The sequence below is a fragment of the Protomyctophum parallelum genome (genome assembly GCF_964188405.1).
Source record: "Protomyctophum parallelum genome assembly, chromosome: 1".
In the NCBI taxonomy this organism is placed as follows: domain Eukaryota; kingdom Metazoa; phylum Chordata; class Actinopteri; order Myctophiformes; family Myctophidae; genus Protomyctophum; species Protomyctophum parallelum.
In genome coordinates, this window is record NC_139697.1 from 82,167,638 (window position 1) to 82,182,753 (window position 15,116).

A 15,116-nucleotide genomic window follows, 5' to 3' on the forward strand; every position below is an offset into this window, starting at 1 on the left:
CGTTTCGGTGCTCACCTTATCACCTAAAACTGGAGTATGAATAGACCTTTAGACCTTCCACCCTTGATGCTGAGTGCCAAGCAGGGAGGCACTGGGTCCCCTTTTTTCCTCAGAGTATGACCCAACCGGGGATCGAATCTCGACCTTGTGGTTGGACACTCTAACCACAATGCCACTGAGCTGAGCATGCTTTTATCTTGTCCTGTTTGGACTATTGTAAGTCATTGTTCACTACCCTGAGTTGCTCCTCTATACACCGCCTCCAGCTAGTGCAAAATGCGGGCTGCTAGACTTTTAACCAATACATAGGCCTACAGAAGGTCACATATTACACCTATGCTCGCTGCTTTACACTGGCTACCAATTTCACTCCAGAATTGTTTTTAAATTTGTATTAATTACTTATAAATCTCTCCATATGGAAATACGAGAGAACTTAGCTGTCTTCTGACATAGGCCTTCTCATTATGCCATTCCCTGCTACCAATCTGAGAACAAAAGATGATCGAGCCTTCTCATTTGTAGCATGCACTTATCAGAGAAATCTTTTGAGACTGAACTGACTCCATACCTATACTCTTTGGAAAGATTTACCTCTTTATAGTCAGTATAATGTCAAATCTGGGAATAAATAAAGTCTTTTAGACTTTTCTTTTTTCTCAAGGGTGACTGTTATGAGCTTTTATTTCGAAATCCGCTTACCGGAAGCCCCAACATCGACGCCGGAAACGGCAACACTTTCGACGCATGCGCAAATGGCGTTGAGTTTTCCCGGGAGAAAGCAAGAGAAAGTAAAGCGTAGCCGCTACGCGTTGTTATTGTTTGTTTATAACTATATATGCTTGTTTGTTGTGCACGCGTGGTGAGTAGTGCTCCTCCTAATATATTCAAATTGATACAACATACACGTGTGGTTGAGTTCCGTGATGATTTTATCTTGTTTTCCTTTGTCATCATAATGGGGAGGTGAAAAGATGGTAGTAAAGTTCACTCTTAGCCGTACAGTTTGTTTACACTACACTTTAGTGTAAACAAACTGTACGTAGGGTTCCGAGCGGGGCTAAAACACACTCCACGTTAGTTTAGCTTAATTACCTTCGATGTTTTGAGACTGGTTGTGTATGGTTTGTAGTACAATAATATGCAGTCTGTGTGGAGTTTTCATTCAACGGGGTCAGTGTAGCCCTGAAACATGACTGCCATGATGATTATCATGAAATGCTTTTTATTAAACAACGCGGGATGCAGAAATTCTAATCGCTGTTGCTGCCACTAAATAACACCCGTGGGACAAATTGTGAGTACTTTATATTTGAAATCTGAATGTTTATATATACGTAAAAGTTGTAAATGTAGCGAGCGCCAAAATCAGGGTGCAGTTACTTCATGACTCTCGTATGAATACGAGAGTCATGAACCATGGCTAGGGTCAGTGTATCATAGTCCCCTGACTCCCTTCTCGTGTACACTGCAGAGACACCATTTCAGAATTAGTTCCGAACATGTACCCTCTTGCCCCAATGTTAGAGAGGTTGCCTGAGTTCGTGTGCAATGTATCAGTCCGTAGTTTTCAATAAAGAAGTGTTTTAGTCTTGTAAGTGGCTGATTCGGTCGGAAGTTCCCAATGGCGGTAGTGAGCAGGCACGTCCCAAATCACGCTCAACGTAAACGGGTAGTTCAGTTCTTTATTGAAAACTACGGACTAACACATTGCACGAGGACCCCGGCAACCTCTCTCACATTTGGGCCAATATATAGCAGGTCTATACTGGTTAATAGCATGGCACAAATTGAATATGTGACTATGAGTTTGTATATCTGCTATGTTTGTATAGCCAACAAATGGTGGTTACACAGATGCTTTCCCAGTTAATGGGTTAACAGGATAAACATTTGTTTTGGGATGAACTGCATCTCACTTACAATGACCAAAAAGGCCTAGGTGGCGCAGCAGACAATAATGCGGCAATGGGGGATAGTTGGGTATGTCCTACACACACTATTCATATTGTGATTTCACATGGAGGTGTTGGGGAAGGGAGGGGATAATTTCCTTTTGAATAGATTAATCAAATCAAGCCAGTCTATTTCATTAGCATTAATGCAGATGGATGTGGGTGTGAGCGTTGTTGGCTGGTATCAGCCAAGCCATTGGCTTGGCAGTCAGTTCCTTATTCAGGCACAGAGAGTAAAGAGTAATTACTTGATAAGGGAGCTAGAACTGACATTGATTTCTTTGTCCTTTCCAGAGGTACCACAATGGAAAAAATAACGGAGAAACTGTTGCTGGAGAAAGGCACTCCAAAAACCAACAAACTGGAACAAATCAAAACACTGAAGTAAGTATTCTTTCTTTGAGTGGAGTTTTTTAGGGGGCTGAGTTGAATGTAGTTAGAAAAAACAGGACTGCTTTCCACCTACATACCATATTTTAAAAGAGGACCGTTTACACCCACACTCTTTTTACGTAGTCTCTCTAGGCTCGGTCTGAAGTGCCAGGACTTGCCAGGGCCTCTGCTGGGTCGGCTCACTTCCCTGGAGCGATTGGACCTGTCGGGGAACTGCCTGAAGGAGCTGCCCCGGGGCCTGCTTCTGCCTGCACTGAGCTCTCTGGACCTGAGCAACAATGAGATGGAGGATGTCACCACGCTGGAATCACTCGTCAGCATGGAGGAGCTCAAAATGGAGGATAACCTGTATATCACCGTAAGGACTTAACCAGGGACCCTCTTAATGGCTTCAAGGGTCTTTTTTTCCCTGCAAAGCAATATGACATACAATGCATATTGTACCTCATTTATGAATAAAAAACAAACAAAAAATGAATCCTTTAGCCCATTTAGGACTGAGGCCGATTCTTGCTATATACTGTAGATAGCAACAAGAACCCCAAAAGGGTTCCCTTCCTGAATGGGTTATTTAACCATAGAAATCACTATATAGTTCTTGCAGACTTCCAAATGGATTATAAAAGGTGTCTTGCTATATGGACCTTGAGCAAAGAGCATCCAAGCAACAAACTGTCCTCCATACTTAACTGTTTATATCATCAGCTGAAAAAGTTCAAGTTTCAAGCCCTTTTGCAGATTAATCCAAAATGATGATGCAGCATAGCTAAAGGAAATTTAAGGCAGTCTTTGATTTGATAGCTTTTTAAAAGTAAGCTCATCCAGGAAGCTTTCTGAGGCACCTTTCGCCATTGCCTATGACTAATGCAGGCTAATTGGCTGTGTTGTATAATTACTGTGAGTGTCTTGTTAAGTCAGTATACATCTTCCTCAGGTGAATGACAATTATAAACTGATGGTGCTGCTGCCCAATCTGAGAATCTTCAATGCGAAAGATATCAGCACCACGGCCAACCACATGCGCTACGTTTACAGTGAGAACCTCCGGACCAGGGTATGGATTGCGTTTCTTTTTCAGGCACAGTGGATTGAGATATGAAAAGGTCAAATCTATGGTAGAAATTATATGCATAATAAGCTGGAAATGATACCAGTGCAGCACAACAAAAACCAGTGAACAGCATTTAAGAATAATCAATCAAATAACATTAACTTCTTGTCTTTATTGTTTCTTATTTTGAAAGGAGATGGCAGACAGTCTAAAATGGAGGATATTTTACTATTAGTAACTAAACCCTGGGTGTGGCGGTTTTTAACTTCTACAATACAGATAGGGCTTATAATGTTTTTTTATTACATTTTATTACATCTTTGTTTTTGGTCGACAGATAATTGCAGTGTGGGAGTCAAACTTCTCTCTCCCAGATCCCCCCACCAAAGAGAAAATGGCTGCCTTAGAAAGAGACTTCATCAAGACAGCACGTCTGCAGGTTAAATTTGGCCCCAACTCCATCAGCGACTACACCAGATGGAGGGTATTGAACCATCATACTATCACAGACACCATCATCAACTTTGGGCCTTAAAACCACCACGTATTTGTTGTGCAGGATTCATTGTGGCCTCTGTAGCAGTTGTTGACTTGTTGTGGTTTCCAGGTGGAGAGGATAGCTAAGGAGTACCTCTGCTCTTTGACAGAGCCAAAAGAACAAGATGAAGACACTGGGGAAGCTACTGACACAAAAAAGCACTGTGTAAGATTCCAATAGACACCTTATTTTACCATGTCAGTTTGGATCGGTTGCTTATTTCTGAACTGTGTGGGGGAATTTATTTTGGGATGTTTTTCTGATTGGCAGTATTTATTGTGTCCCAACAGAGCATGGCTACTCCGGTCAAAAGGAAGGCGTCAACTGGGGCAGCTACCAACAATGTGAGTTTGACGCCCAGAAAGATAACCAGAACAGATCCCCAATCGCTGCTGGCTGAAGCCAGCCCCCGCAAGTCCAGCCGTTTGCAGCTCACCCCAGAGAGCCAAAGTACCGGAGCCCCCACAACCAGGGGGAGGGGTGCAGCCCGCAAAGCAGTGCAAGCCCCTCTCACCCCAAAAGAAGTGCAAGCCCCTCTCACCCCCAGGGGAAGTTCGAAAAAGCAACAACCCGAAGAGCGCCAACAGCAGGCTAAAGACCGTGTAAAGGAGGTCGACAAAGACATTCAGGCCACTGTGTTGCAGACAGATGTTGCATCACCCAGAAAACTGATTTGTGGCAAGATGGAGGTATTAATTGTTACAATTACTTGTCCTTATGTGTTAGATATGTGTATATACATACAGTAGTATACTCGCAGCAACAAGGTCTTTGGTCAGTGTCTGTCAAACCAGCGTGGGTTCACTTTTCTCTGGTTTTCAGCCATATTACTTCAGACTAGAGTTCTCAACGGGCCTGAAAATTAAGGCCCGGCCCTAACCGACTAATTTGCATAGATTTTAGGCCCGACCCGGCCCTAAAACGTCGGGCCTGTTCTGGTTTGGGCAGAATTTGAGAAATCTACACAGAGTAAAAGTGAAACGCCAGTCAGCGCACCATCTTCATTATAGATAAATACACAGACGGAACAGAACTATTTTTTTATAATTATGAAAAAGTTCAATATTCTGGTCCTCAGGCACCAGAGAGTGGCTGCCTGTGTGTAAATGCACAGTTAAATTGTAGCACATTATACACCAGAGAACATCAATCCATTCTAATGGGTAGTTCCAGTTATTGTTTTTAAGGATAGTGGTCAATTCATTTGTATTTCATTTTAGCTAGTTTTAAGTACCAAGGATGTAAATGCTTTGGGGGTCTGATACAGGCAGGATTTCATCTTCCATTCCTAAACCTTAAAACTTTTAACCATTACTGTGCATTATCTCTGGTCCATACTGGGTATGTCCCTTTCGTGTTTCTTGTCTCACACTTTACAACCAACCCCCCCGCCTCCCCCAACCATGTGTATCTCCACCTAGGAGCGGCTGAGTCTGAAGCCCACCCACGTCCTGCAGTGCCATGGTAAGCAGGACAGTCGTGAGGACTTCACCACCCAGCTGTGGGCCTGTGCTTTCCAGCCTTCGCTGGGCCAGGATTCCTCTACTGCCGCCGGTGAGCAGCACTCACACTTTTGCAGCGTTTGAATGAGTCAGATCAGTGTTTCAGCCTCAGACATCCATTCCTATCATAGACTGTAAAAAATATGGACAAAGCGTTCCCCGGGTCTAACATGAACGTAAAATGAAGCCGGTCAGTCCTTGAATTGTAAATCACCATCTTTCTAGATCCGTTTTGGCGGGACTTCGGCTTTGGCGGAACTTCCCCCCTTCTTCTTAGTTGGTTTTTATTTTGACTCGAGTGGGTGGGGAATCCCGATCATAGACTGTAACGGTAGCCACGCCCCTCAGAACATACGCGACTTTATGGTCATTTTTTAAATACATGGGACCATAATTTTCAAAAAAGAATATTATGACATTAGAAATGAGACTTTAAACTAGTGACTGGAAGCAGAAAGTATTCATGACCATGTTTATTAAGGTAATACAGTCTAGGTGAAGTTGGGCCCAAATACATGGACTTCTATGGGGATATGGGTTTTTTGGGCCCAATGGCCACAACAGGCCATTATATGAACTTTCAGGAAATCCCGATTTCCTTAGTGGCTTCACAAAATATCTGTCTGACTGCCCCCCTGATTCCTATGCAAATCAGATCGTTGTGTATTTGCTTTTAATCACTCACACCCCATTGACTGGAGTTTCCCAGGGTTCTACACTCCTTTTTTCCCCTCTATGCTGAATAGCTTCGCCGAAAATAGCCAGTCTACAAGCTCAATGAGTGTCAAATGCAACACATTGCAAGTTTGTAGATCTGCTATTTTCGCTAAATATTTGACCCAGAATAGGGATGCATGGGTTCATGTGGAGTTGTGGACAACATACGTCAACCACAAGGGGGCAGTGTATCATTCCTAGGCACTGGCAGCAACATCTGCTCTCACTAAAGTGGGAATAAGCTAGCCTTGGTTCCATTGCGAAGTAACATTTTCAGATCTGCGGAATGCAGCAAATCAGACTGGAACCCAGGCTAGGAATAAGCTCCTTTGCACTGAAGCTGCTGTATTCTTTTTTACGTTTGGTTTTATGGTTCTGGTGTGCATTTGTGTCAATATCTTTTTTTAATATTGTGAATGCTGAATATGTGACATTTGTTAGGAATTTGTATTCATTGCATGTAGAAATGAGCTAAATCTAGTACAAAGCCTTTCTTGTGAGTTAAAATGTGTTTGTAGTTTGTACATGTTCTAATGAGCAACTCTCTCCTGTGTTGTATCAGGTGACGCTGGAGGCAGCCGCCTGGTGGCCACCTGTGGAGGCGACACCGTTTGCCTGATTGACTGTGAAACAGGCCTGGTGATGAAGAAGTATAAAGTCCCCGGGGAGGTGCGTGATCATTTTATAAAGCCTGATTTATACTTAGCTGCCCACTGGTGTCTGACCATGCCCACATATTGAATTAGACCAGGCTGACTATCGGCAGACCAATTTGGGAACCCATTGACAAAACAAAGGAAAAACAGTGCGAGTGTGTGTGTGTCAAGAGACTGATCGGCAGACAGACTGAGACTAAGGTCACATTCCCACCTAATACTTCGGTAGACTCGAAGCGAATGGGTGGAGAAGTTGGGATTCTTGCATATTTAATTTGCTGCGGTTTGCCTTCACATTGTGCTGTATAACCGCAGCATTTGGAAACGCAGCAGGGACCTTTATCAATGTGTTCAATTCAAAAACTACACTGTGAAATATATGTGTTAAAAATAAAAAATAATATATATATACTTTGAGTGATAGTTAGGACTTTAGGATGTAAAGTGATGGTAACGTGGTTGCAGTGTGTATCGTCAGGGACTGGACGTGTGTGTGTGTGTGTGCGTGCGTGCGTGTGCGATAACGGATGTCTTCTACAACTTTACTAACTTGTTTTAAACATTTATAAAGTAGCGGCTAGCCTACTAAAGCCTACCTACATTAAATAAACCTGGTAGGTTAATAGGAGTAGCCTATACTGTCTACACAAACACATACCACTTTGATCTGACTCCAGATCAACGAAGCCACCCGTCAGGATTGTTGCACTTTAAGCAACCTGCAACATTATGCAAATGTATGATGTAACCTAATCTCCTCCATTCTCTTGCTATGTATATATCCTGTACACTGCATTGTTCGTGTGTGTAACCTTCAGCATAAGCCTGTATGATGGTTTGGCCATATTGCAATAAGGGCTTGGGCTTCTATCTCTTCATTAGACGACGTGTGTCCACGGGTCATCTTTATGCGTCGCTGCGTAATAATGCCTTCTCCTTCCTTCTTGTGTGCCAAATACCAACTTATTCATGCCACATTGGTACATTCACTCCCTATGTTTAATGCGTTTGCATTCACACCTGCAGTGATCCGCACTCTGCTGCGTTTTGAAGAGACGCGAAACCCCCGTTTTTTGGCGGAGTAGAATGCGGTTCTTTGATGCGCATTAGGATTCGAATGAAGCTTCACACCTGCCAAACGAAGCGCACTTGCCGACAATGTGCAGCAGGATTCGTTTTGATCGCAGTAAAGCTTTCTGGTGTGAAAACGAAGGCCAGTTAAACACAGAAAGCAGGGCCTTTTAGCAATGTGGTCTGATGTGGCAATAGGGCTAATCAAGCCTGGTTAAACACAGGTATTCTCTGCTGATCCACTTACAGCCGGCAAACCACAGCTACACTTCACCTAACACCAGTCTTAAGTAGAGTTCATCCCAGGTGGAGCAGGATGGCTAACAATAAGCCAATCTTAGATTTATATTGACTGCTTTAACTGGAACATTTGTGTTTTGAATGAATTTGGAAATGTAATTGGTTGTTATTTTATGTCCCAGGAGTTGTTCTCTTTGGCCTGGTCCACGGTGCTGATGTCCAGGGAGGGTGGTGGAGTGGTGCGTCCCTGCAGTATCCTAGCGGTGGCTGGGAAGAGAGGCCTGGTCAAACTGATCCATCCCAGGGCCAACGTGGCCTACGGGGAGTTCAGAGCCAGCCGCAAGGCCCTGTCCGTCCTTCACTTCAGCCCCCGACAGGGCAACTTCCTCTTCAGTTAGTAACTCTGCTTCCTCTCATAAGCATGATCATAACAATAATGATATAATGACTTTATAGGCAAGCCTAAACTGCAATATCTTTAAATGTTCTTCAAAGTAACCCATTTTACCTAATATTATTTTTTTCTTCTTGTTTTGTTGTCTCATTTTGCCCTTTCTGCCCTGTCCTGTAGCGGGATCATATGATCATAAAATAGTGCTGTGGGACATCGGGGGAGTGGACAGCCAATACAACTACAAAGTCATGTGAGTCAGTTAACTAAGGATCATTTTACCTAATTTGTTTTGACCCGTCTTCGAAAGTTTGCTTATACGATTCACTTTGATAATTGGACAGAAGCGTGCTGTGGCTTTCAATGGTAGACAAGCCTTCTTTTTAATATGAAGTCGTTTTTTAACCTTGCCGTATCCTTCTCCCGCTCAGTCAGCTTCTGGTGTTGGAGACCACCGCAACCCCTTTGCATATCTGCCTACCTCCCAACTCACCCACTACACATCTCCTGTCTGCCTGTGAGGACGGCCTGTTCTGCTACAACATCCAGCTCGACAAGAACACCATGAAGAGGTGAGGGTTGTGTGCCATGTGCACTATTTTCTGATGTGGCAGGTGTGTCATCATAGGTTAATTTTAAAACAAAAGGTATACATTTTTAAGAAAAGAGCAGCTGCTGTACACAAATTCACAACAACACAGCGTGATGTGATGCATTGTGAGCTTGTGCATCCGCTATTTTCATTGTACACTGAAGTACACTTAAATGGTTAACTAAATGTTTTATAGTATAAATAAATACACACATACATCAGGATAGTGTACCATATTAAGATATGCATAGAACAAAATAAACAAGGATTGAAGTTTGACCTGCAATTCTGTTTTTTTTCTTTCTCCAGAATATTTAGTCTTAGTCTTATTTAGTCTTAGTCTTAACGCGATGTTAATTGTGCCAGAAAAGATGTAGTCTAAAGCTGCGTTCAGACCAGAATATACATATTCGCCTCGGTTCGTCCCGTTTGTACAGCACCAGGTTGCACCCGCAATTCTCGTCTTTTCATTTAATTTGTATGTAATCGCACCACTCTGGTTTTAGTCGACTAAATATCAAAAACCAACACTGCTGCAATCACTTGTCCCCCCCCCCCCTTAGATCTGCAGAGATGGAGATTACCTTCCCTATATATAAGCAAGAGGACAAGGACCACAACTACCACACCATTGACAGCCTGCGATTTCTCACTGATGACATTCTGGGTAAGTTAACCTAATTGCTCTTAGAATAATGCCTTATTTGAAAGTGAATGTTGTTTACGTTCACAATAAATAAAATTAACAAAATAAACCAGCCTAGTGCAGCTTGACCCTATTAACATACTAGTGAGTAAAGTAAATACTAAAGTACAATATGTAACACGTGCGTGCTAAACTCTCTCCCTTCCCCACGTCTAGCTTCCAAGTCCCACATGCAGAGTTCCATCTACTTGTGGAGCTGGAGCAAGACCCAGGCCCAGCGGCAAAACAAGAGGAGCACAGAGGTGTGTGCTGTGGTGCTAGCTGAGCTGCAGTGGGCCAACACGGAGATTCCTTACCTGGCCCTGAACACCTGTCCAAGTGAGTCCGCCTCCACAACTTAAATTCCATCAAAGTTTCTGCTAACAGTAACAGAACAATATGGCAGGCCAGAAGACTTACATTGTAACACTTACTAATTTTCATTGTAATAGCATAGATATTTAACATTGTAACTCTTGACACTACACTATTCAAGACTCAAATTAATTCATTAGTAGTTAGATGTAATGATGGAAAAAAGACATAACTAAGGATTCTGAAAACGTTAAATTTGATTTAGTTTGGACTCTGGCCCACATCATTAGCACACAAGGAGGAGACACGTCTGTCTGTTTGTTTTATTTTTGTATTATATAATTGTTCAGGCAGATAAATAATGTTGAGATTAATATCTAATTTGAGCTGAAGTAGTTCAATAATGTTACTAAATGAATGCTATGTGAAGCACTGTCAATGTCACAGAATTAGCATGCCTATGAAAATGTACTTGATTGAACAAAATACAAGTTATTACTAAGAGATAAAATAACGTGTTTGCGTGTACTCCTTTGTGCCATAGGAGAGGCCGTTGTAGTTTGTGGTGATGACAAAGGACAACTGTGGACCTATCATGTCACAAACCTCCTCAAAGCCAAAATCCAGAGTGGGAGTCCCATTAATGCCACTGAGGTACCGTGTTGCTCTACCACACCATTGACTAAGCTGCTGTGTTTGTGGGAGTGAGAAACTATGTAAAATAAATGCATAAATACACCAAAGTACTGTCAAATGTACGGCACAAAACACATTTAATTACCAAAATAATTTATTGTAAAACACATTGATTTAGAAATACATTTGGCTGGCTGGCTGCTACCTTTCTAGACATGAAACTGGTGTGCAAAATGTCCACCAGATGGTGCTCATTTCACATGAGTGAGCCAGGCAGCCATTGCAAAACCCTTACCTGAGTTTTTTTCTAGCTAAACCTGGACATGCTGACTTGTGATTCAAACCATCCGTTACAAGAAATTATGATGTGGGTCTGAACACGTGAGACTAAGCCAGTTAACAGGCTAAAGCTTAATTTATATTGTGTAAGACAACCCACGTGAGGCCCATTTTTGGGCTCATGGGACTTAATTTGGAATGTCTCACAGGCGGTGAGCCACTTGGCTCATAACCTCCTAAAATTTCTAGAAGCAGGTTGAGGTACATGCCCATTGCCCAGAGCTATGAGCCTTAGATGGTTTTACTTACTTTACTTAGGCCTTTATATTCCTTTCGGAAAATAGGCCATTGATGAATCGTTTACACCCTTGTCTGTTTTACGCCATCCTCTCCAGCTGTTTTCATGTCAGTCCCTTCTGTTTGACATCTAGCTCTGTGCTCCTTCTCCAGTTGGTTTTGGGTCTCCCTCTGCTCCGTTTTTCTTGTGGGGTCCCATGTTAATGCCTTATATAGATCGTTTTATACAGTATCAAATATTAAGTTGTATAATTGTATACGTCCAGAGGTGTTCAACTTCAAATCACACCAATAGTCAGGAATATACTCATGCAGAGCATGAGATATGTAAATCTACAAATACTATAAGTCAGGTCAACATAGAGCACTTGCTGGCCAGACATATGTGCATAAGGTTATAAATAATTCCTACACTGTTGGTACATTTAAAATATATAGAAACTTAAAGCCACCACAATAATAACAATAACAGAGAAGCAGAAAGTACACACAATCAAACTACAATCCAAAACAGGAACAATTCTAAAATGGACAGGGACTTTCAAGGGAGAATATTCTTACAAATAATATAAAAATAATATACCGGTAACCCAGTTCACAAGTAGGAGGGAAAGTGGGAAACCGTCATTAATGCCACTCCAAAGACTAAAACAAGTCAAGATGGGTCCTGCTGTCTAAATGGTGGATAGAACTTGACATTATTGTACACTATCACTTCCTGTTTCATCCTGAAGAATTGAAACATTTATCTGCGATCTGTAATAATAACAAACAGTGTGAACTTATAGCAGTGTGCAGACTGTTTTTATTTTCATTGAACCTTGGTAATTGAGCGACCGAAGTTTGAGTCCCAGGGCCGAGAGCATATGTCAGGAACACAGGATCTGAACAGCACCAAATTTGAATGGCATGTTACTTGGCCTTGGCCTCTAATGTAACACCTCCTGGAGTCCTGGCGATGGTTGCGATGGAGGCAACCATACTTTGCAATTACCCAGCAATTACTCTAGTTTCTTTCTAGAGAACCCTAAAGTTTGGTTCGCTACTCCTCCCACAGCTACGCACTTGAGCCACATGTCCGGCTTCATCGGGATATGTTGTATATAGTTTAATTGATATTAATTTATTCGTGCATTACATTTCCCCATTGACATAAATGGGAAAATGCGAAAACTCACATTCAAGTAGTTTTTCCTCGGAGACAGTAAGCACTATAGTTAAAAAACTTGGAGGGGAGATTCATAATAATTACTCAAATTAATTAACTTATTATATCGGTCAGCCTCATTGTGAAGCTATAACAGCCCACTTTAAGTTTTGTCTTATAACTCTTGAACCGTAGGTCGTAAAAAAAAAAAAATCCCTGGATTCCTTGGGTCATGAATCATCTCCCCATATAGGCCACGCCCATTTCCGTCAGGATAGATTTTCTGACATTTAGCATTTTCTCCAAAACACACTTTTTGCTCCTCCTACATATTTTGTCCCAATCTCACACAAATTGGTACACATGATCTCCGGACCGATCCGATTAAAACCCCATGGGCAGAATTTTGGTAGTCCGTATCGTTCGGCTGTAATCGTCGTCCGAAGTTAGTGGGAGGGGCCTTTTTTACAAAATGAACAGTATGTCCAATTAAACCACCCGTGACATGTGATTCACATTTGGGATGGATTGGACATACTGTTCATTGATTAAACTTTAATCAACCAAGAGCCAAAATCAATTCCATTTTCATCCATAGGGGGTGCCGCAAATGCGAAATATTTGACCCTTTGTTGCAGAAAAAAGTTTTTTTGGGGGATAAATCCCCTCCAAATTACTTAAACTTACACATGATCACAGGGGTGATGTGACATTGTAATTGGCTAGCAAAATTAGTAGGAGGTATAAGCTATTGCGGCAACCACTTTGCTAGTTTCTGATCGTAAGCAAAGCAGTGATTGTTAGAACTTCATTGTTTACTATGGGTGGGTAGATGGGTTTCTGCGGGGAAAAGCAAGTTTGTTCTTTCTGCCCTTTGGTTTCAGTTTAGCATTGCTTTTGTCAAGTTACTAAAATGGACAAAAGTACTGATAAAAAGCAATGTTTTTATTGAAATTAAATTACCTAACAAATCTAGGCCAATGAATGAATGTCACTGAAGTGTGTTTTTCGAACCTCCTGGAGTGGGGGGGGCGCAGTTTTGGATTACAGTGGCTCTCTCCCGTAGGTCCCCAAAGCACGTGTCACTGAATTTTCTTTCCATGCAATTTGATTGGCTACTAATAATTAGCTGCTTTTGTTCCCAGGTGTTGAAGTGGCCGTCCCCAGTGCTAACAGACAGGGGTCCAGTGGAGGGCCCCACGATCAACAACGTAGCCATGGATCCTGACCTGCGGTACCTGGTGGCCCTGACTGACAAGAACATGGTGGTTGTGTGGAAGAGAGCTAATCCCTGATGAAACGATGCATCTTTTAGCATCTTTGGCCCCATACTTCCCCATATAGTGGAGCTTGTCCTGTTCCTTGTGTAGGGCTGGTTAAAGCGCATGCCAGCCTACCATTGACTTAGAAGCATCAAAATGTTTATTTTTATTTTATTATCTTAAACTTTGTTCCTTGTTCAGGGAAATTTGTAGTGACATAATCAAACAGATTACAAATTCTGTTGTTACAAATACAAATCAGGTTTTCATTCAGGGTTTTTTATTTATTTAACCCTTCTACTGTGGCCTGTGTGGTTCCACTTGATCCGTTATGGACTTAAGTTATGATGATATCATATGTTGTACCAGTGCTCCAGCAGTCTGCTAGCAGTGTAGGTTGGAACATTTCCAGTCACAGATGAGCCAGCATTTTCCTGTAGTGAATACTTGGATAATGTAAGATATGAAGTTTTGAACATCCTCAAAACAATGTTTTGCCATATTGGGCTATTACTTTGTTTCATATGTTGTTGTGTAAATAGTTAGTTAGTTTTGTACTTTTGCTGATGCACATGTTTTAAATTGAGTTAATAAATCAATGTGCTTACCTTTGACTACTGTTAGCATCTGTTCTTCTGACTAGGCTTGATCGCCGTCATCCAGGTTGGATTCCAAATTACATTTCATATAAAATGTACTGTATGTGCAAGTAAACAATATAGGCGATTTTTTTGTAGTACAATACTGGGTGGGTACTGAATGAGTAGAAATAATTCATAATGCTGTTATTGTTGACATCCATCCTTTAAGGTGTGTGTGATCAGTTATTTTGGCTGGCAGTCAATTGTGTTTTGTTTTTCTACCATGTGCCAGTATTTTGCTGACCTTAAAGCAGAGAATTCTACTAGTTATACTGGTGAATAATCATAAAAGCAGGAAGTAGTTTGCATAATTGCATTGTCTACTTAGACGACCTATAACTAAAAGGACTAGGCTCTGTGGGTTGACTCCTGTCCGAGCCCCTCCTACGTCTCACCAGGTCCACTCCTGCTCTCACCAGGCCCAGGACCTGTGCGTTGCACCAGAGTCCCAGCACCAGACACTTCATTCAGGAGTGGTGGGCAATGGTTCCGCAGACTCCGCCCGAGCTAGAAGGTGGTGCTGCGGGCTCCGCTTGCTGCTTGAATGGCCCTCCTAAAGGCCTCACTGAGGGTTTGTTGGGCTACCTCCTCACGGAGGAGACAGGCTGGGGCGCCAACCCATACTACTCACCCAGGTGCCGTCTACATTCCGGCTGTCACCCGTCTCCGGTGGTCACCAGACTACCTTGTTGTCACATAGTCTATTCCTATGAGTCACTATAAATAGAATAACTATAACTAAAAAATA

The 15,116-nt window shown here is 42.2% G+C and overlaps 1 protein-coding gene across 2 annotated transcripts; it reads left to right on the forward strand.

The window, feature by feature from the left end:
• Positions 1 to 771: 771 nt before the first annotated feature.
• Positions 772 to 14,256, forward strand: lrwd1 (leucine-rich repeats and WD repeat domain containing 1). 2 transcript variants are annotated; one of them, XM_083783925.1, is made up of 16 exons: positions 772 to 862; positions 2,250 to 2,339; positions 2,472 to 2,706; positions 3,283 to 3,402; positions 3,737 to 3,883; positions 4,007 to 4,102; positions 4,228 to 4,626; positions 5,359 to 5,491; positions 6,719 to 6,825; positions 8,306 to 8,516; positions 8,695 to 8,767; positions 8,946 to 9,086; positions 9,670 to 9,773; positions 9,969 to 10,130; positions 10,651 to 10,760; positions 13,611 to 14,256. In XM_083783925.1, exons 2-16 carry the CDS (start codon positions 2,260 to 2,262, stop codon positions 13,758 to 13,760), a joined length of 2,268 nt encoding a protein of 755 aa, XP_083640051.1. In that variant the 5' UTR covers positions 772 to 862; positions 2,250 to 2,259; the 3' UTR covers positions 13,761 to 14,256. The 2 variants fall into 2 exon arrangements, with proteins under 2 accessions (XP_083640051.1, XP_083640050.1); XM_083783924.1 differs by having other exon boundaries at positions 775 to 851; positions 2,252 to 2,339.
• The last annotated feature ends 860 nt before the right edge of the window (positions 14,257 to 15,116 follow it).